General features: G+C 42.2%; 1 protein-coding gene across 2 annotated transcripts in view; it reads left to right on the top strand.

The window, feature by feature from the left end:
• The window catches only part of LOC147661058 (cannabinoid receptor 1-like), a 36867-nt gene extending 13615 nt beyond the window's left edge, over window positions 1–23252 (top strand). The window contains exons 2-3 of one of the 2 annotated variants that reach the window (XM_086951363.1): window positions 12559–12716; window positions 19632–23252. In XM_086951363.1, coding sequence (XP_086807489.1) covers window positions 19694–20755 — 1062 coding nt within the window. In that variant the 5' untranslated portion in view covers window positions 12559–12716; window positions 19632–19693 and the 3' untranslated portion in view covers window positions 20756–23252. The remainder of the gene's footprint in view (window positions 1–12558; window positions 12717–19631) is intronic. The other variant, XM_086951364.1, reaches the window with a different exon arrangement.
• The last annotated feature ends 405 nt before the right edge of the window (window positions 23253–23657 follow it).

Here is a 23657-nt window from a genome sequence, read left to right as displayed (position 1 = left end):
TTCACTGCTGTCACTTCTGCTCACACGCTCCTATCTCCAATCTACTGAGTAACATGAAGTGTTTTGTGCGTGTCGCACTTGGTTAAAAATACGTCAGTGCTTGCAGCATTGGGACTATAATGCACTTTGCTCTAATTGTGGTAAGCTCTGCGGTCAGACAATGTAGTTTCGATTGGTCTAAGAAATCCCCGTCATTAGAAAGAACTGGTTGTTTGAAAAGTTCACGGCAGCATGAGGTATGAATACCACTGCACCCTGATTTTATACAAAGTACATACTGTTCGCTGATCTAAGGAATTATTCATATGGTCCACGGTCTTTATTTTGTCACTGCTTCTAGCAATGGAGCCGCACATTCACTCTTTGGCCTCTCTGGGGCAAGATCGGAGCTCATTCAGAACGCTGCTCACGCGCTGGCTTCTCTGATCCAATCGCGTCTAATGGGTGAGCAAGGGGAGGCAATGAGTCTGATGGTGCAAGCCACCTTTCGTGACGTCACTTCCTGTTGTGACGTCAGGGTCCAACCCACTTCTTTTTTTAGGACTTGTGCCCTGGTCCCTAGACAGTCTTCTGGTAAAGTACAAATCAATATAGACTCAATCAGTGTTATGTTCTCTGTCCAGCCGGACAGGTTTTAATATATAGTGTTCTTTCCCTAAAACAGGGTAACTGCTCAATTGTTTGGCAAGACCTTTAGTACCCATGTAAGTCCCTAGTAAATGGTACCTAAGGTACCTAGGGCATGGGCACTAAAGAGAGTCCATAAGGGCTACAGCATGTATTGTGCCACCCACCACCAAAATCATGCAGACTGTCATTTCAGGCTGCGTAAAATGGTGCAGACAAAAGTAAAAACACAACATTGCACACACCTTGTTTGCCATGCCCACAAAGACTGGGCAGAAGATGAGGTACATCCGCATCACAGAAGCCACAGAGAGTGGCTCAGCTGTCCTGAGTTGTCACCTTTTGCAGGCCTTACCGAGAACTGTGGGTGCCTTTTTTGCAAGAGCACCAGGTCACCAGAACTCTGCACCCGAGCTCCCCGGCCCGGGTCCACGACAACCAACGGTACTCTTCTGTTCCAAGGTCCTCCACAAACCGAGCCCTCCATTGTGACCATCTGGACTTGTCCCCAAGTCCTCCTCTGCAGCCTGGGTGGCCCCGCTCTTTTCCTAGGGTATAACATGCAAGGCTAACAACCCGTCCAGCACCTGTACAACCAGATACTCCAGAGCAGGTAAACTCAAAGTGCTGGTGGTACTTTGGACCTTGGCCCCCCATCACCTTAAGTCTTTACGGGGACCCCAGAGAATCGTTTGCAAATAACTGTATTCAGTTTATGCCTTTGTCTTCATAGGAACTCATTACAGTGAAAAGACACATTTAAGTTACAGTTTTACTTACTTGCCAAAATTGCTGTTACGAAAAGTACTTACTCATTTACAAAGTTCTTTGGGTTAAAATAAATATAAAAATGCTTATTATTTTCCTAAAGTTGTCTCGAGTTTCTTCTTGAGAGTGTGTCCCATTTATTGACTGTGTGTGTGTTCAACAAACGCATTAACACTACCCTCTGATAAGCCTAAACTGCTCGCCATCAATACCTCAAAAGAGAGCATTTGCGATTATTAATTTATGCCCTTTAAACCAATAATGGTTGTATGGACTTTCTACATAGTATACCTTGTTTTGGTATACTACATAAAAAGCCAGCTTCCTACAACCATCCTATGGCAATGGACTTCTCAGGCATCTACCACAATGTTTCTTCTGTTTGAAGCTTTGTTGGGAGATGTGGTATGCAGTCACTCAGTGATGGTTCCTGGTTGGTTCTTAGTGGGAGCTAGAGAGCATTTGTATTATGAGACATACCCCCAGTATCCGCATAGAGCCAGTGGAGTGGAAGTATGCTGACTTGATGTGGTCACCTTTGGGAAGGTTCTAGCACCTTCAGGCTGCCTCATTAAGTAAACTTTGGGGCCTGTCAATAACTTTCATCAGAAGGCCTTTATAGAAAGTCTAGATGTGCCAACACTAATGCACTTGTGAGCTCTACTTGGAGGATTTGGAGCTGCACCATGACCTCTTCAAGGACACAATTGGCTTGAGGAACACAAGAAACTACTAGTTAAAGATTATTACTTTCACTTTTAGTGAAGAAGACAGGAATGTTCCAAGGAATAGGTCTTGTCAAGGGACAGTTAATCTGGTTTTCTCCCTCCTTTTGCGGGATTTTGGTTTTGCCCCTTTTCATTCAATTCCGAGTATGCTTCCTTCAATAGAATGTGTAATTCACCCATGAAGTGATGCTAGGTTGATTTTCAAATTGTCAGTGGATGTGGCTGTCCCTGTTGTAGAATTCATAATTCACCTGCCATTGCTAGAGGAGCTGCACCAGGAGGCATATGTTGGGGTTAAAGAGGAGACAAGCCAGAGGTAAATCTAGAGTGTGTTGTGTGACACAAATCATGCAGATGATTTCACACAACCAATTCTTTTTTTTTGTGTATGGTATGAAAGAAAGAATTGATCATGGTCCATCATATCATAAACTGTAGAGATGTCAGAGAATAATTATGCTGACTTCTTTTTTTGTGTGTTTATACATCTAAGTTGGCTATGGACCATACCATACTTAGTGTCTTGCTCATCTGAGCACTGATTGGGGATCATGAAGAACGTACCTGGGGAACATCGTTTACAACGCAGTGTTTACACCGCACTATCTTAACAACGCTGCCATTACAACGCAAGTCGTTACTACGACTTGCAATGGATGGCGCTGTTGGTTAAGGAATATTGTAATTTTATATTCCAACACCTTCCCTACTGTTACGTGGACTAGTGTTGTAATATAAAATTATAATATTCCACAATCCGCGCCCTCCAACGCAAGTCGGTGTAACGACTTGCGTTGTAATGGCAGCGTTGTAAAGTACAGCGATCTAAAAGATCACGTTGTACTGACATACATCCACGTACCTTTCCATGATTTTGTTGGAAAAGGGTAGGTTAAAGATGGCTGGCAGTCTACAGGGATATGTGGATCTACTGACGGTTATTTTGCTGGAATGGGGTACTGAAGTCATGTTTTAGAGGTTCAGGAACTACTTCCTTTTCATAGGAGTTCATTATAATATTTTTGATATCCCCCGGAATCACCATCTACTCATCCATACATCCACTCATTCAGCCACCATCCATCCGCTCATCCATTCAATCATCCATCCGTCCGCTCTTCCATCCGACATTCACCCATCAATCCACCCCCCATCCACTCAATTATCCATACATTCACTCATTCAGCCACCATCCACTCATTTCAGACACACATGTCTTCCGTTTGCACTCTGCCTTCCATCATTTACATCACATTGCCGTCCACACTGCACGCCTTTGGAACGCGCTACCCCGCGACCTGAGAACAGAACCGGACTATCTCCGATTCAGGAAGCGGATGAAAACTCACCTCTTTCCTTAATTTCTGACCTTTCCCCCTTGCCCCCACTGACCCGCAGTTGTATGGATCTTTAGCGCTGGGATACTCATGGGTGACTATGCACTTTATAAAATGTAATAATAATAATAATAATAATAATAAATGCTCTGCACCATGTACAATAATTTCATTTCTGACACAAATGCCTTCCGTTTTCAGTTGGCACCAATCTTTATTGTTTTCGTTAACAGATACACAATGAAAGAATAGTTTACACTATAATTGGGCGACATTCATCCTTCAATCCATCCACCATCTACTCATCCATCCATACATCCGACATTAACCCTTCAATCCATCAAATGCCTTCCGTTTTTACTCGGCCTTCCATCATTTACATCGCCTTGGGCGACATTCATCCTTCAATCCATCCCACATCCACTCATCCATCCATACATCCACTCATTCAGCCACCATCCGACATTCACCCTTCAATCCATCCTCCATCCACTCATCCATCCATACATCCACTCATTCAGCCACCATCCGCTCATTTCAGTCACAAAAGCCTTCCGTTTTCACTCGGCCTTCCATCATTTACATCGCATTGCCGTCCAAATGCTCGGCACCTATAATTTCATTTTGCGACACAAATGCCTTCCGTTCAAATGCTCGGCACCATGTACAATAATTTCATTTTGCGACACAAATGCCTTCCGTTCAAATGCATTCCATCATCGCATTGCCGTCCAAATGCCTTGCGATCTAACAGTAAGCGCTATCTCATTGCATGCGTTGAGATAGCATGCGATGTATCCGCCCCCGGGATGCAAAGGTCGCGATGCGATGGCAGTGCGACGTAACACTGTCGGTGTTATGGGTGTTTCCCCCCTTGCACACACGGACTCTTTCACAATCAGTGGCCCTCACTCACAACTACTGCTGTATAGAGGCTCTGACTTTAACTCCTGGGGTGCAGGTGTTCTGCTTTAATAAATATGTTTCAGAAGGCTTCTTAGGACTTTGGGCCCCGGTGTCACTATACCTGCTGCACCATTATTAGTAGCATCCCTGACTCACTCCCACTCACAATCTCCCTCACGTACTCATTCTAACATACTCACACTGCTTAACTCCCACACACTCCCTCTCACTTATACACATTCACTCACATTGATTCTGATGCTCTTTAACTCTCCTTGACACTCACAAACATGCTAAATTAACATGCACTCTCTCTCAATCAATCACTCACAAACACAGTTCTCACTCACATGCACAGAAAAACAGCCCTGTTATTTGCTTAACTTTCGACTTTTGCTGGCAACTCAAAGGCTTCATGGCCGTAGCAGAGCAGGAGTCTAGTGCTAGCCATCGGAACCAACAAGCCATGATTCCCAACAAGGGAGGCACATAGCGCAGCAGGGCCAAGGATTAAGGAGGGCCCACCTTGAGCACTCTCCCAGCTCTTTGAAAAGGACTGAAAGCCCAACCCTGTCAGAAGCAGAGACAAGGCTGAGGATCCAGCCACTGTTTCCTGTGTTCTCTCATTGGCCTCAGGGATGCACTCATCTGTCCCTGATATCCTCATTCTAGCAGATATACTCTGCTACCTTAGGCAAGCGGAGTATGTCTGCTAAATAAAATGGAGTGTGCCTGTGTGAGAGTATGTAGTTGAACAACACCCCTCGCATGTGCAATCCAGATATTCATCTTCAGAGTGCTGTGTTTTTAAACAACAGTATGCAAATGGATCATTGCTCAGTTCCCTCAGCCCCCTCCTCCTATTTCTGTCATCAGGAGCTTGGAGCAGAGACTCACTGGCAGTGTTGATAAACACAAGCCATGTTTTCGTGAACACTGCTAAGCCTACTAATCAGCAGTGCAAGTGAAACATCCCATCATTGTGGTGCCACAAAGGTGGCAGGGCTGTGCCTTGAAGATACTTAACACGAACTGCCACTGGTCTGATAATGAAAAACATGCCCTGATCCCCAGAAATAAGCGCTAGTGTTCACCAGCTGGATCCACTGACACAATGTGGTTCACAGGCAAAGCAATGACAAGCAGTTGTCTAATATACTAACAGTGGAGGGCTCTTGAGAGCCCTTTAGCAGCATATTTTGTTCTATAATTGAAGGAGGTAGCAAAATGCCTTTCAAGGCAAGAGATCAAAGCACTGTCCCTAATTAGATAGCGGATTACGTAGATTGTACATGTGCTGGAAAATTGTGCACCGCCATTTGCACCAAATAACTGGAGCATAAATGGCATGAGAAATAATCGACCAGTGCAAAATGTCATCTTTACACTGAACATTCAACATAGATGTTATATTTCCCTTGACTGCATGTTGCAAAGGATTCTACCTAGTTGCCAAACAGTAAAATGCATGCCATCAGGCCCTGTGTGCTCTATAAGAGAGACCTCTCCTCTTTTCTTGATACTGCCAGGCTGACAGAGTCAGCGGGCAGTAAAGCCAGACTCTTGCCAGAGATGCTGAGGAATCCTCCAAGCTATTGGCTGAATGACTACCCAAAATGCTTAACCATATTGGTAATGGCTTGGGGATGCTTGCTACCACGCTTCATGCTCTGCCACATCAAATGTGATGGATTGGTACAGCAATCAAATCTTTTTTTGGGGGGAAAAGAACCTTTGTATATAACACAAAATAATTTACATTTATTCTCTCCAGAAAACAAAATGGGAAATATAACCTATTCTAGACAAAGGTAGGAGATTCATTTAAAATATTTATTTTATTGAGATCGATAATACAAAGCAGAATGGCGAGCATATCCACATACTCCTCTTACAATGCACACATTATCCTTGCTAACATAATCATCCATTGTGTGCACCTGAAGAATCTTAGTGTTGTAGTATTCCTGCCTTAGCCACCACTAAGGAAATGGGAAACCATCTATAGGTGTGAAAATAAAGTTTTGGGAGACCGCCTCTGTCAAAAGCAGGAGTTTGTAGAAAGGTCTTCAACACAGCTGTGGTGCAAGGATTTTCAGAGCTACAGGCAATGTAAACTTTTTGCTCTTTTGGTACTCTACTTCTCATGGAAACAAGACCATTTTGAGACCTATTTTTAGGCCTTGTGATAGTCAAGACCTTTTGATTTTACTAAAAAATATCTAGAACATTCTTCCCTACAGTGGATTTCAGCTAGCTCTCTTCATCCATTGATCCTTTGATATCTAATTCACATTTTGCTTCCGCCCAACACAACATAGAGCATGAGGCAGTTGGTCAACCCACTTTGAGCCATTGGTTTCCATCACTGTGAGTGGTGGCATTAATCTCCTGTGTGTCAGGGATTGTGCTTATGCTTTTTAGATATTTTAGCATATTTGAAGCCAGATCACCATCGGGATAAACTTCCCGGTATTTGCACAAGCTGCAGGCTGTGAGCCACAGGAGGCAAGAGACCTTTAGCTGCTCGAATAGTGACACTTTCCCGCTGCAGTAGTTTGACGCCCAAGAAGCTGCCTTATGAGTGAGGAAACGTGGTGGCCATCTTTAAACCAAACATTTCCCAATATTGTCAGAATTGCGAAATTCCAATTTGTTTCACTTTACTTCACTTGACGGAATGCTGCTGCCAAACAAGAATGAGAAGTAATTATTTTTCAATGAGATTTCCATTTGCCATTTTGAAAGAAACGTTTTTAAGGAGGCAAACGTTAATCTCTCCTGTGTAACCCCTCTTGTTCTATCTCCCAAAGCTGTCCAAGAAGCACTGAAACAATGCATGTATCTCATCACCAGCCATATTTGTATCCCAGGTTGTCTGCCTGTTTCTTCTCAAATGTTCTCGTTTTGCTGCCTTTATTTCTGTCTCCACCCTTCTCATTGATCCTCTTGTCCTTGCTGTAAGTCTCTCCTTTTTTCTGGAAACTACTCAGTTTTCCTCCGATTCTTGTAAGAAATGTTCATATATCCTTCACTCATGTTTCACAGTGTCCCTGTATATCGGTTTCTCATCCATGGTTTTACCTTTGTCTTTGTTTCTCACCGTCTCCCATAGTCTTGTATGGTGTCTGCCTCGCACCGTTTCTAAGCAGTCAATAGTTGTCTCGGTCTCTCCATTTCTCAACATGTGCATATGCCTGACTGTCTTTATGTCTGTTTCTATCTCTTTGGATGCTCTCTGCTGTCTGGCTGTCTCTTCACCGTTGCGTGCCAGGCTGTCTCTCTCTCCTGTCACCATCTGTACCTGTTTTCTACCTCCCTCTTCTTCCAGGAACCGCTCTATGTCGGTTGGCACATCTATTTCTTTCTTCATCGTTGTGCTAATGTGTGAATCCGTCTCTCCCCCGGCTCTCTGTGTGTTTAGGTGTCAATATGCCCCATACATGTTTATTTCAGTTCATATCTATTATTCATGTGCCTTTTCCTGTGTCCGGTGGAATCCGTCTGACCCTCCCTGTCTCTTCCTATGCAAGTGAATATCTGGTATACTGCGTCTGCTACTTTATCCATGGCTAACTAGCTGTCTCGATATAGTGCTGTCCCTACTCCTTGATATCTTGTCATTTTCTGCCATCCCATGGCTCGCTCTCTCTCTGTCTGTTGGTGGGCACCCACCTTTCTTAGGTTTTGTCTCAAACTTTCTATTTGACCCTCTTCTCCCCCTACCTTTGTCAACAGGTGTATCGGTCTTCCTTCTCAAAGATCTTCTAATATTACTGGGTGGGTGAGTGCCTTAACTAGTGCCCTTACTCTCCCTTCTGTTTCCTTTTGCCCCCAGTTTCTTTCTGCTTCTCTTTTGATTCCCCTTTTCACTATATGAGTGACTATTTCTACATTGTTAGGTATGGTCTTTGGGTTACCTTTAGCTGTCTCGTTGGACTATTGTTTTCCCAAAAACTGTTAAAATATACATACATAGTGGGGCTTTTGGTCAGCAGGCTTCCACAATCGCCAATTGGTCTGTTAAATTGTTGTTCTCATTATCCTTCCACCCACCACAGCATGAAGTGTGTGAAAGTGAGTTAGTCCACTTTACCTGCTGGCTCCATTCACTTTGAGTGACTGCACAAAATCTTTATACATTGTTCACAACTACCTAAAATAGTTCCTATCTCGTCAGAGATAAGGCTGGTTGAAAGTGTGCTTTTTCCTTGTAGTTCTTTACAATCTTAACTTTAAATAGCAGTTATTTAGTTTGCCTGCACTTTGGGTGCCCAGTTAAATATGGATTTATTTTCTGTCACTGTTTTCAAAGCTATAAAGTGTTTAGGTGACATTGTACCTGACTGCAATTTGAGTGCTAAGTTAGCTGGTGATTTATTCTTGTCGTTTTCACAAATAATAATAAAGTGCATGGCACAACAAAGTTTATAAAACAAAATAACTAGTAAAATGGCCACAACAATGAATTTTAAATGTAAAAGGATTAATGACCGCACATAGCAGCCATGTTTAGGTGGGCACATATTTTCTAAGTTTCTTTTTTGTGCACATTCTTGCAATACAAATGAAATTAACCTTCACAAACCAGGTTTATTGGATTGGCCAATGCATACTGTATTCTGGTGCCTTCACATGACCACTTGTGCTGGTGCTGCATAGCACTACTTACAGTTGATCTTCAAAGTGGGTGATTCCCAGTCAATATTTACACTACAAAGAAATCTATTGCAGGATTTCCAAAACGCTTGAAGATATTCATTCTGCATATTTTGATGGGGTTTCTCACAACAACAATTTTCTTCAGCAGACCTTCTACTTTTTGCCAGCAAACTCTTTACATACAGCTTTGTTTCAAATGGAGGACCACTGAGCTTTACCCATAAGCATGAAGAAATGGTCTCTACAAGAAGAGAGGCAGTAGTTGGAGAAGCAATTAAGTTCATTGCACTGAAACCTTTTTCACAATCTGCTTTACTTGATGGCAGGGTATCCATGCAAGCAACTAATTGTTTTGTAATGCTTCAGGGGTTTTCTTTCCACCAAAATCTTCTCCAAGTCTAAAAGCTTAGATAGTCTCTATTGCTGGCAGCTGAAACTCTGAACACAGCTTCTGTATATCTGTTTCACCATAAAGAATGCATTCATTACCAGCAGGCAAGTTGCCTGCATCTAGCACACTGAAGCTGGCTGTAAGTTCTTTCTTTAGAATCCGGGGCACATTGTTTATTGATATTTACAGACAGACTTTGGTAAAACTGATTTTAAGAGCAACAGAGAAAAGAGATATGTTCTTGAATTTGCCCTTGACAACTGCTCACTGAGCCGCAGAAGCAAAGACACCTGGTGAGTCCTCCATTGCTCTAAATATATGTACTTGACTTGCCAAAAACCTGTGGGCATGAACAATTGCAATGTCCCTCCTCTGTAAGCAGAATGAAAAGTCTTTGAGTTGCTGGAGTGCATCACACATTACCCCCAAATCTCTGATGAAAGAATATAATGTAAGTTTCTTTAAGAGACCTCCATACTTAATCCAGTCTCCTATGGATCTGGATGGGTCTTTAGAAGCATCCTCAAAATGTTTACATAAGGCAGGGAAGCAGTTCCAAACTGCTTTCACAGATCTGTAGCTGAATGCTACCCATCTAGTATCAAGCCTTTTCCCAATTTTCTGAAGCTGTTTATCTAGCTCACTGGCGGCCAGACTTAGAGCTCTGGTATTTTTGATGACCTGCTGAATATGGCATACAAGTTCATGAAAATCTTGATGTGATTGCGCCCCGCCATCTCATCAACTGTATCTGCCATAGCAAGTTCTATTCTGTGAGCCAGACAGTGCCATTTCCGTACAAGATTTGGAAATTCTGATTTCAGCAATGCTACTACTCCTCCTGTTCCAAAGAATTATGCTGCTCTATCAGAACATACCACAATCAAGATGTCATGTAACAGACGTTTTATGAGTCCAACCTTTTGCCTTTATGCCAAGGGCATTTGTTTCTGCCAGCTCCCATTATCTGAAATAGATGGTCACTGGGGTACTTTAATTTCCAAAAATGCCACAGAGGTAGATGATTAAGGTAGAAGTATTGTTAAAGGATTGTGCTCTCATCAATTCATACCATGATATTTGGTTTGTGTTTTCTGATATGATAGACCAACCCAACCTATGTTGTATTTCCAGTGCAATGTGTTTGATTGTTTCAGTTGCTACCGCATTGCTGTGCAATACAGGGCCCATTGCACCGTCGATCTTTGTCTGAAGAAAAATTAGTTCAGGGTGGTCTGCGAAAGGGCGAGCTTTTGTTACCAAGTAGAAGGCAGTGTCAGATACCCTGCATGTGCTCTTCATGTGTTTTGCATTAATTCTTGTACTTTCATCACCAATGTATTCTGCTTAGCTGCAAGAATGTCTTCAGCTACCAAATGAGCAGCACTCGCTTTATGCTCCGTAATCTTATTTGTGACCTGTTTCTGCCTAAAAAGCTTTTCTATCACCAGAAGGACCAACATTGCCATCCACATGCACTTGACTTATGCACATGCCCTGGGTATTATTGTGTACTGAAAGACCTGTTGATTTAGCTTGTTTGCACAAAGAACAACCTGACTTCAGATGCCACCATTTATATTCATCTTGAAAGTAATACCACTGATTAGTGATTCAGCAGTCGGGTTGTTTGGCAGTGTCTGTCTCTGGCACACATTGAAGTCCTTGTAAAGGTGAAAAGTCCTTGGCAGACTCTTGCAGAGTGTTACTAGCCCCTCCGCTAGTTGGTTTCTCTGGACAAGCCTCCTCTGTAATACGCTGCCGCTTCAGTGATGGTAGGAAGTCACACATTGAAGGTTGCAGAGACTTGCGCTTCAAAGCGGAAGCAGACAAGCCACTACTAGCCATGTTAAATTTAGAACTTCCTGCTTGAAGCCTGGACTGGTGTATCTGGAAAAGAAAATCATACTCCACTGGTTTTTGTTTCCAGGTGATAAGAATATTTAGCTTCTTATCTGCAACAAAATGTTTAAAGTTTACTCCAGTGATCAATTAAACATTGTTGAAGTACCATCTGGCAAGCAGATGTTCCTCTTCATTTTGTGCTGCTCCTAAAAGGATCTCATTGTGCAGTGGACTTTCTTACAAAATTCTTTCAACAGTTTTAGCACCCTGTCAATGGCAAGGAAAGCTAGTTAGTCTTACTAGTAGTTTGAAGTCACTGCTAATTTACAACATCAGACTCTGAACATTTTTTTAGTTGTTCAGTTTACAGCGTGTAGCTTTTGAAGTACTTGTACAATTTTTACACAAAACACATATTTCTTGTAAAATATCTTTAATGACGTTTCAGGGACTAAACAGTGCATATGACCTCAAACATTTCAGGAGAAAACTATTCAGCTTTGCAAAACCATTGCAGCTAATTTTTCAACTTTGAGGATAAAACCTAAATGGAAAGAATCCCAGAACTTTTTTATATTTTTTTTTACCAGTTTGCCAGTTATGTGAATATACCTGCCATCTGGAGATTGTGTAAAATACCACAGTGCAGTTAATTGTTGCCACCTTAGGAACTGAGTTGATAATTTGCACAAGCATTTAGCAGTGTCGCTATTGCTCAGTTTTGTTTAATAGTGGAGGTAGGAATGATCAATTTAATGGTTTAAGGAAAAGCAGTCTGATCAAACAATTCAACTTAATGCACTGGTACAAGATGAAAAATATCAAGATCAAAAGGAAAGGGCATGTTCAATCTTTATTTTGTTCATTTTTGGCTGAGGAACGCCAGGCAGCTTTAGCTTTTTGATTTACTGACCAGATTTGTAAGGATTTCCTGATCTTGAAGGCCCAAAATATGTGTTGCCCGGTGCTCTAAAAGTCCATATGCCGATACTTGTAACCAGACTTGTCACACAATGGCACTCAAAACAAATGGACATGTATAGTTTCATAACTTCACTCTAAATAAGTGTTTCTCAAACTGCGGATCACGACCAATATTTGCCAGTTCAGCCTGCACACATCTTAGTAATTTAGTATTCCCATGTTGGGGGGACCAGCCCCTCAGTGGTCTGGTTTGCACATGGTTTTATACAGTTTCCCGAGATGAGATTGGCTCTGACCGAGCCCTCCAATTCTATTGTCCAGATCTCTCCAAAGGGCTAATGAAGCTGAGAGCCTCATTTTATTTTTACAGGACATGCTGGTTATTCAGACACACCTCTATGAATAAATATTACTGAGGCTTTCTCCTGCATCATACCTGGTTTGGAGGATTGCAAGTCTGGCGTTGCGGAGCCTCGGTGCAGGATGGAGCTGAGCCTAGGGCAGTCTTTGGTGGAGTCGCGGTTTGAGGTGAGTGAGGACGGTGTACCTCTGTCTGATCCTGGGGAGCTGGAAATCCGCTGCGCTGGAAATGGTCTGGGGTGCTTTGCTGAACCTAGCACTTGAATGAAGTTTGAATGAAATTTAATTTTATCTTTAAATGGTCTTTATTGGCCACTCATTGCAAAGAGCAGCAGAATAAGAAGTCTGTTGCTAGCAGAGTTGTCTTTCTGCCTAGTTAACTAAGGAAGCAGCATTTTAGTTTGACAATTGTCCTAATGCATTTCAACAAGAACATTGTCCCATTATTTTTCACCACTAAACCCTTTGTTTATATAAATTACAGAACTAAATTACATAGATAAATATACAGACTGCTAGTTAATGGTGTTAGAAACCAAAAAGCAACATCCACCACTTGAGGAGAAACAAAAAAAACAGGTAGCATTCTTTTATTATTAAAATTATTCACCGACATTTAAACAAATAACAAAATAGGGGGTTATAAAATCTGTTTATAAAAAAAGGTAAGAAATATGGAACTATAGTTGTCCTATCTCCTAAAACAGAAAACATTTCCAAATGTTCATAGTCTTTCGAACCGCCTCAGTATAATGGCTCAATTCTTTAGATCATGGCTTTTTCCCATCTCTGCATTGACTAGAACCTAAAATAACGACAAACAGGCTAAAATAGGTCGCTGACATTAGTAAACAATGCAAACAGTAGAGATGTGGAGTTTAACAGTATTTACTCAGTTCTACAAATGCAAAAATAGTCAGCACTGATCCGTATTGCAATAATTCAATTTATAAAATTGTACTACTGAAACTGGGAACGTCCCATAGAACGAGTAGGGCTAAGTGTCAATATGTATAATCATCTATTCCTCCATAGCTTATCACTATTAATGGGGTGACATCACTTTGTGTCTTTAACGATTTCATAAATTGCCAAAGCAAGATTGAATAGTGATTGCTATACATTAGCTTAATCGCAGTACACTGACCCCCACTGCTCACGAACAGCAGCTCACCATTCATTCAGTCAGGGGTAGTGGACAATCACAGGTCCAACAATGACTCCCTTGTCCTGGCCGGCATCATGTCTGATATGCAGTAGCTCTGGGAATGACAAACAATTAAAAACTGGAAACTCTGTTCACTTCTGACCACAGCGAATGTGCTACAATCGATGGACAATTCACACCTGATTCCATCACTTAATGCCCACTTTTGTCCAAAAGTAGAAAGCCCTTGCTTCTGATAATTTATTTATTTGCGATGGATTTTGAACAAACTCATTCGCAAATATAAAAGTTTCATCGCTCATGTTCGCTACCTGCAAAATTTCACACTTCCTGTCTGCACCAACATTGTAAAGCATAGAGGTGATATTAGGACCAGTCCCTCTCACCCTCATCCCCCCAACCCCATCCCTCTATGTAATCAGAAGTTTTTGGTAAACAAGCTACTGCTTGCTTGGTGCTTAGCTAGGAAACCAACCAATGAGCTTGTTCTGTTGTGCTGGAGTTAGCAAGTGAGTAAAATAAAACCAATTATCTCCCCTCCAATTATCCCACCTTCAGAAAATACAGCATCCAAATCGTTAAGTTTAGGTGGATTTCACGTTCAGCAGGCTTTAAACATGCTGGTGCCATTAGGACTGGGGCCAGGGGCGGTCTTAGGCATGTGCAAGCTGTGCACCTGCACAGGGCCACCAAACCCCAGGGGCCACCACGCCAATATATATTCTTAATATAATAATTCTCTGAGGATGGATACATATTTGCGTGGCGGCCCCTGGCAGGGATTTGGCGGCCTCCGGCTCTGTTCCACTTCCACACACCCTGACCCCCCCCTCTTCACTGGCCTCTGCACTCCGCCCCGCCCAGACCCCTCTTCTGGGGCCCCCTACCTACGCTCCCTGCCCAGGGCCGCCATGAGCCTAGAGCCGCCCCTGCTGGGGCAGGATCAAGCAGACCCCCTTTCGAAGGGGAGGGAGAAATGATTCACTTGTGGCTGGATTACACTGCAGGCTCCATGCTCTTCGCTCACTTTAAAAGGTTAGACAAGGGTCCTGCTGGTGGCTGGCTGTGCTGGCTGTCTGACTTCAGTTTTTAAAGCAAGTGCTGGTCCGGTCATCGGTGGGTCTTCTTACGATGTCCCCACTCCAATGGCTGGCACCACGACAATGTCGTTGCTCAAGTGTTGCAAAAAGAGAAGGGAAATCCATAGAGAAAAAGCTCCTCTTTAAAGGATTTTCTTTCCGGCTACAATGCTCACCTGGCATGATGTCATGCTGTGACTTTTCCACTAGTGAGAAGTGAGCAAAATGAGTATGTGCACATCGCTCTGCATGCTCTCACTGCAGTCTGCAAAAAAACGGACCGCCTGTGCTAGGTCATAAAACAGAGCCCGATAGGCACCCGTTTTGAGGTCCCCGTTTAAAAATTGCTTGTGGTCCGCACCGGCAGGACCCGGCCCACTTAAAGCTCTGGCAGGTCGTAATTTTTATCAAAAGCCCGAAGGCGCCGCTGCCGACCGACTGTATTGCCAAATACCAAGGCAAAACAAACTGATAGCAAAGAGGGGGAAGAGTGTGTGTGTGCGCGCTTTTAAGTCTTTAAAAATGCTTATTATACAAAATATTGTGCTTTCTCTCACTTATTACCTCTACCAGTACTCATTCATCTCCCTTTCCACTGCTTCTTTAACCCTCTCATGTGCTCTGCTGGTCGTATAATGCATTTTAACATTACATGCCACCGTGATTGTCGGAAAATCTGAAGCTCACAAGCCCCAATCTGAATGACCAAGCTCCACCCCACCTGTATTTCTCCTCATGTTTCTTTCTTCTACCAGTATACAGACAGTTTTTCATTCCTACAGTCTCTCTTCATCACTGTTTTTCCAAGCCTCTTTTCCTCTTTCTCCTTTCCAACTTTGCTGCCATTCTCTCTTGTTCTCAGACCAGGTCTGATGATTCAAAAATAAGTTTCTGTCCCCCCAAAAAGAGTGCTGGTAGTACTCACTCAATTTACGCACTTGGGGCCCGATTCATGGAGATATTTACCTGTAGTAAAGTTCGAGTGCAGAGACTCCATACTCCATACTTGTGGCGGAATCTCTGCACTTAGAACCATGGGCGTAGATTGATCACTAAGGTTTGGGGTGTGTGCTTCAGATTTTCCGATATTCAGTCTATCATATCATGTTTAAATATAATATACCACCAGCAGGGTGCATGAGAGGGGCCGTTTGGACAGTGGAAATGGAGAGGATAGCGGATTGATAGGAGTACTAAGAGAAAACAAAATGATATGTAACATAACCAATATGTTTGAGGACTTTCAAAACAGAGGTAGTGTGTTTTTTTCTTCTGTGTATGTACAAAATCTTGGTGAAATACGGCTGACTTCTCACAATATATGTCTGAAAGTACCTCTACTCAAATATTTATCAGAAAATACATTTATTAGGAGGGTGTAACACCCCCAAACACCCCCTCTCCTAAAGCTACGCCCATGCTAAGGACTGTAGTACAGAGACTCCGTAACTTTACTATACCGAAGAACCTTCGTGAATGTGGTCCTGAACATAGATCCACCTCTGCATCATCCATAGTAATCTCTTGTGCCCAATTAATGTGATATAAAATGTTTTAGTACAGATTGCCGACTTGTGGTATAAATGAGTAGCGTCCATGAAATAAAGCAAAAGTGACTCCTCCGCTTTGCCTCGTATCTACGGACCATTTTTGGACCTGCTCCATCACTAAATTAGATGTTTTGCTTAATAGGTGAACTTGGAAGCTAAGGCTTGGTCTGTGGGTGGTGCTAGAAGAGGAAGTGGAGACGGGCAGTGGTGCTGGGACCTTTGGCATTATGATTTGAAGAGATTTGGGAACCTGTTTGGGTACTCCTACTGAAAATATGTGATGGGAGATGTCAAGTCCTTATCAGAGGGTAGGGACCCGCTGGGCAGTACAGTGATTTAAAAAAAAAATTATTTTACAACCATTGCTTGCAACTTGTTACACTGTTCGTAATGAACATAGCAAAATACTACTTTCTGCTATATCTACTACGACATAGACAAGACACTGCAGTCTATAGTCTTTGACATAAAAGACAAATACCATATGATATATATAGTGGCACCATTGGGAAAAAATGTCAAGACCACTATCCACCATACACACTTAAAGCTACATATCACAGCTCCAAAGGTAATTTTAAGACCCTTAACACATACATCCACATCACAAAACACAAACAAGAGCACACTTTTGTAAGGAGGCCTTAGGAGCAAAAGGATTTTAGTTTCTGCTACTTTGCAGGTGTGTGTTTTTTGCTGGAATTGGATGCGTTCCATTATCAAAATGGTTTGTGATTCAAGATTTCTTTTAAAATTTTGATTTTTACATTCAAAACTTTATGGCCCAAGACTCTGGTTGTAGTCTGATTGTTCCAAGATCACGAACGAACCTTATTCTGGAGAACATAAAAGATATTAGAACATTGGAATGTTGGGAGCTCCATTGAAAACAATGGAGTGCTCTGGGCTTATAATGGCTGGTATAAGCCTGGAGCTCCAACATTCCAATGTTTCTTTGTTCACTGCTCTGGCTGTGAACAAAGGCTTCAGGGAGCCTGAGGGGATTCCAATCCCCTCACGCTCCCAAAAGGCTTTGTTTTTTTTGTTAGAACATTCTGTCCTCTAGTGACAGAATGTTCTAATAGCCTTATAGCCCTTCGTAGATGGGCTATACCGCTATTAAAGTCCCTCTCCCTTGTTAAAGGCCCTCGCCTTCGGCTCGGGGCCTTTAACGCTAGAGAGGGCCTTTAATAGCTGGTATAGCCCTCTACGGCGGGCTATAAGGCTATATTGTTAAATGTTAATTCCAGTGAGCCTACTTGCAATCCGTCCATTTTTAGGGCGCACATGTGGAGAACCGCAGCCTAAAGGCCCGGCGGCGCAGGGTACGCCTAAATCCCCGGAGTTCACCTGCCTTATCAAATACAGAGACACAGACTCTTTGTCTGGCGTAGACGATTGCGTTTATTAGCTGCAGCTAGTACAGTGGTCTTAGAAGTCATCAATGCAACGAGTTTCAAAAGAGACTGCCACTTAACTCCGTGGCGCACAGGTTTATATACAGTACAACACAATGCAAAAAGGCAATTTCACAAGAGCATGAGCTATAAGCAAACGTTAGAAACAATGTTTTAAGACCAAGACAACTCAAATTCCCGGTCTCGTTTGTTGCTCGACCTCTTAAGTAAATTACAAAAGAATCCACATTATTCAGTTTACGAGCAAATAAAACACACAGGTGTGTGCTGCAGGAGGACAGTCGTGAAACAGGAGAATGCAGGAGACATGTAGCGAAGGACAGCAGATAAGATAAGTAGAGGAAACAATGGTGTGAACCAACATGTAGTCCGGACGGGGATTAATCAGCTCAGACAGGAATTAGTGTACTCGGCCAGACCCTGACACTCACTAGTAAACATTAGCAGAGAAGCCACCTGACACGCAAAGGTAGAAACGACAAAAATATTGTGTTCACCGAGCTGCCTGAGTGAGGGCAACACAAAGCGGCGGCGGTCACAAAATGGAGGCTGAGTACGAACGAATTCGTAATTTTTAGAACCTCACATGCTGCTTCCGGAGCTTACTGAGGAGGGCATCATAAAAATACTCTTGGGCCACACCTGATAAAAATACGGGCTGGGCACCTTCGAATTCTTGTATTTCTGTATATTGAGATGAAGAACAAACACGGTGTACAAATATGTTATAAACTGATGGATGAATTTGATAAAAAAAAAAATACAGGGCCTTTGGTGGTTTACAACACTTGGCTTTCGTCTTTACAACGTTCGTCCAAGAGGGCGAGATCTGTGCAAAAATTCATGCTATTACCATGGGCTAAATTTGTATTCATTACCTCGAAATGCAATTCGTTTACATAGTTGGTATGTTTAAAATATTGTATAAATCTGGCTTTCATGAGCCAATGCTGGACACTGCTGTGTCCTGCGGGACATGCTCTAGTGTCCCAGCAGGCGCAAGTTTACCAGCCTCTCCCTTGAGAGCCGGACACGCACATCCCACACCCCACACCCATCCACAACAGGCAGTGAGTGGGCAGAGTGACGTGGGCCTGCTAATAAAAGGGCCTGAGTGACGTGCTTGTGGCCAGTTCACTAAGCATCACCCCATGTCTGCGTCATCATTTCTATAGCATGTGGGCCTAGGGTCCATGATTTACGACACCTCCAGCCTCTTGATTTATGCACTGGGCCACTAGAATCATGCAGCAATGGAGAACCAAATTATGTTGCAATGATGACTACATTATGCACCAAGTTAAGTCAAATTATACAACATATTACCATATATTTTGTGGCCCTGTTAGCTGACAGTTTTGACAATTTACAACACAATGTTGTCTGGGCAAAGGTCTCACCCCATTAGTACTGATTTAACATCTGAATAAAGCAGTCCACAGCTAAAGGGTAACCAGTTAACATTTGCGAAGGGACTGTCACTGTGCAGAACCACCTGTGGTCCTTTTTTTTGTAACATTTGTTCCATTCAGTTGGAAACAATTTCCTAGTTATGCAGCAGAATGTGGATTTAGTGGCAAAGACAGTGAATCCATACCTTTGAAGAACACAACACAGTTGCAGAATCTCAACCCCAGTGCGCCTGATTATGCACCAAATATTGCACACTGCCAATCCACAGAAGTAACACAGTAGTATTTCAATGTAGAAACGTATATGTAAGCAACAAGATGTTAATTGTTTTTATATTCTTTTCCATTCACTTTTTCAGGGATTTGGTGTTTTCATTCAGGATGATTTAGCTATGATTTAGCTATGAATTAGTATGAATTAGCAGATATTACTAATATTTTTTTATTTTTTTCCAGCTCTGAATGTAAACTCTGAAGTGAAGGGACTGTGTAAGAGAACCCCAACCCCACAAAAGAGAATGGATGGGGTGGAAAATGCCACAGACTGCGCCTCAAGGATCAAGCACCTGGAATCTTACATGGTGTTGAACACCACCTGGCAGAAAAACGTTCTCGCTCTGCTAAGCTGCACTGTCGGATCCTTGTGTATTATAGAAAATTCTGTAGTGCTGTGCATCATACTCTCATCCTCCTACCTTAGGAGAAAGCCTTCTTACCTGTTCCTTGCCAGCGTGGCCCTGGCAGACCTCCTGGCCAGCATCTTCTTCACCTCCAGCTTTGTGGATTTTCATGTTTTTGGAAGAGCGGGCTCTCCTAACGTCTTCCTGCTGAAACTTGGCGGTGTCACTGCTTCTTTCACAGTGTCGCTTGGCAGCCTGCTGCTCACCGCCTTCGATCGCTACATCTGCATACACATGCCTTCTGCGTACAAGTCCGTGGTCACGAAGAAACGAGCATTGGTAGCTCTCGCTGCGACGTGGTGTCTCGCTGTCCTTATAGCTTACTTGCCTTTAATGGGGTGGAATTGCTGTAGATTAAATTCTCCTTGTTCAGAACTGTTTCCCCTGATTGATAACAAGTACTTGACATTTTGGATCTCCCTGGTCATGTTACTGCTCGCTTTTATTGTCTATAGCTACAGCCACATCTTGTTGAAAGCCCACAAGCAAGTTGTGTGCATGAACTACCACAGGCAGCAAGCCGGGCAGACGCCTGAGCAGGCCAAAATGCAGATCAACGTCCTGCTTGCAAAAACCTTAGTCCTGGTTCTCGCAGTAATCCTGTCATGCTGGGCCCCGGTTTTGCTGCTTATGATGTACAGTTTGTTTGGTAACCCTACTGAAGGCATAAAGAGTGCTTTTGCGTTCTGTAGCAACCTTTGTCTCTTGAGCTGCCTGGTCAATCCCATTGTCTACTCACTGAGGAGCAGGGACATGTGCCAAAGGCTGAAGAAGGGCCTGTCCTGCCTCCGTATTCACCTTTGGATTCTAGGCTTTAACCTAGAAGGGGCCAATGATCAGATTAACTCTGATGCTGGTATCATTTCTGATTCGACCCCTTGTGCCTCGGAAGTACACTGATGGATTGTTCCTCTCAGAACTTTGTTCCGATGCACAACATCTCGGCAGTTTAGCCCGTCCCAAAAGTAAATGGGCACATATATGACTGACAACAGAAGAGAACCTCACAGTATGCTCCTGGTGACTTCCTTATTGTATTTGTGGCTCCAACTGCGTAGCTGTTTACATACTTAAATTAAAAAACCCAGTAGGTTTTGCATTTTTTGAAGCTCAAATTACCAAATTGAATAATTGACTTACAAACACCAGCTTGCTTATGTGGGAAAACCTACTCTGAACAGCACCCACTGATCTTCACCTCAGGTCAGCCCCTTTTGTCAATTTTGACTACTTGGTGGACTCCAAGATTACTCGACATCCAGATAAGAGATTCTGATCAATCTTGTCCCCTCAACTGGAGCTGATGAGGAGCCTTCTTTATTAATTTCACATCAACTATCTGTCTGCGGAAAACACATTTGTCTGCATCTGGTGGATAGTGACTGATACTATGTCACAGGACTGGCATTGACTACTTTGCCACAGTTGCTTTGGTATTTTTCGACTGCACTCCTTTAATGCACTCTTCCCTTTTGTTGTTGACATATGAAGTGTAGTACATTTTGTGGACCCCATTCTAATATCTCTACACTTTCTTCCTCCACAATGGATGCTTTTCTCTTCACCTTCTTAGGCGATTCCCCACCCTCTACCCATCTCACTTTACTCCTCCCTATTCTTTCAGGCTAGACTTTTCTCTTAGCTCCATCCCCTTGCCATTTCCTCTCCCCGGCTTTATTTATCCCATATTTTGTCATTGCAGCTCTGTTCTCCATTGCTGATGTCTCAGCTTGTTCACCCTCTGCTCTTATAACCTTCCCAAACTTCCCCTGTATACCAAACAGATGGCAGAGGATCAGAAGAACGCCACTGGGGCCATACCGCAATGGTTGCAGGTTTATGCCATTCTAGCTGGACTAGAGGTTTAGGTATCATACCATTGTTACAGTTTCTTGAGTCGCAGAGTTTGGTTTTCTAGACCCCCTGGCTATAATGACTCCATCAGTGTGCCAACCCAAGTCAGATAGCTAGCCAATCGCCAAAGCAGCCAGCCAGACACCCAGTGAAGGCTGATAGCCTTCCAACAGCCCTCAGTTATGCTTATCCCCATTATAGCCAGACATGAAGATAGTCACTCACTCATCACTCTCTGTATACAGTGTTTTATAAGATTATTTGGAAGCTTGTTGAAGACTTTCCGAATAAATATTCAAAAATACGTGGCATTGTGGCCTTTCAGCTATTTCCAGCTATTTTCATTGCATTAGACAGTGTACTTTTGAAAAGGCGTTTAGGACGTGGGGAACCAAATAAACCCTTGTAGACTTGGGCAATGGTTGGTTTAAGTAAAAAGTGACTACAAGGGATTTCGTTTCACAACTGGTTTAAATGAACTTAGGACAGAGTATACATAAACTGATGGAACCTTTAGTTTAAGAAAGAACGTATGCTATCCTAATAGCTGTTTACTAAAATTAGTCTGTCAAGGACACATTTTATCTCAACTTTTTAATTTCAAGGATCTGGACTCATGGTCACTGATTTTATTAAGAAAAGGAGAAAGGTGCGACCATGATCATGTTTTAAATTAATTTTTAATACATGGTAGTGCTATTATTGCAATAGGACACTCACATTGTGGAAATTGGTGTCTGTAGCTGATCTTCTAAAATTGTGTTGGTTTTGTAAAGAAGAATCTGTAAAGTCTGAATGAATTTAAAACATGATTGATGGTATGCACACAGCCGGAATGTTATAAATAGCATGTAAATAGCTAGTTGATGTTGTCTCGAATTTCTGTTGATACATTAATTAATTGTATATAATTATTTTTATACATAGGGGATTTCTTTGCTTGATGAAATATTAAGTCCTGAAGATGGTCTTACATAACTAACGAGAAAAGACCAAAACTTCGACCAAAGTCATCAACTCCCCAGTTTTTATGTACTGAAGAACACCTTTATACATATGTTGTGTTTGGCTTTCTTCGTTTAAAATTGTCTTTGGAGCTGATGAATTGTTATGAATTGTTAAGTGAATCTTTAAAAACACTGCTTTTCATGACTTTTATTTAAGTGTTGTTCTATTATTTGTCCCCATGATTTGTTCTTTGTGATTGATTCAAATACAATTGACTTTTAACATAACTTCCTTTGGCTGTGTGCTTTTTCGCTTCTCTTTTCTACTTTGAATTATCAAAGAGATTATGTATACTCTGTCCTAAGAAATAATACAATTAATTTTGAAGTAATCCTGTGGATACATTTGGCTCAATTATTTAATGAGCCTTTGATTCAAATTCCTCTAAGTTCATTTAAACCAGTTGTGAAACAAAATCCCTTTTGAAAAGGCAACAAAATCAAACACACAATTATCAACTGTCTAAAAACTCTTTGGTTTTATTATAATGATTAAACTTGAAATGACCAACTTCTATGATTAAATACCACAAATATATTTGCGTAAGCTTGATTACCGTATTCGCGGGAAGAGAACAATACGAAAAGAATGTGCACTTGGTTTTATTATACATATTCACTTTTGATTACCTTCTCACACAGAGAATGAAGATCTCTTGTGCAAATTTTTTTTGTACATAAGAAATGTCTTTCTCATGGAGAATCCCTTCCCCTACCCACAATGGAAAGGTATTTATATCAGACCTTGTTGGGTGTAAAAATGTGACCCTTTCTATGATGGAAAGGGGAAGGAGAGGAGTTTGGGAATACCTACAAACATATGGTTGTGGATGTTCACACCCATTTTTCTATACCTCTAGTTGGATTTAGTGGTCCAGAGTACTCAGCACCTGTGTTTCAAAGAATTCTGGATATGTTTGTATGCCCTCTAGAAATTAAGC

Source organism: Lissotriton vulgaris, unplaced genomic scaffold (assembly GCF_964263255.1).
Source record: "Lissotriton vulgaris unplaced genomic scaffold, aLisVul1.2 SCAFFOLD_354, whole genome shotgun sequence".
NCBI lineage: Eukaryota > Metazoa > Chordata > Amphibia > Caudata > Salamandridae > Lissotriton > Lissotriton vulgaris.
The sequence above is the reverse complement of the archived record's forward strand: the minus strand, read 5'-3'. Positions and strand labels throughout refer to the sequence as shown.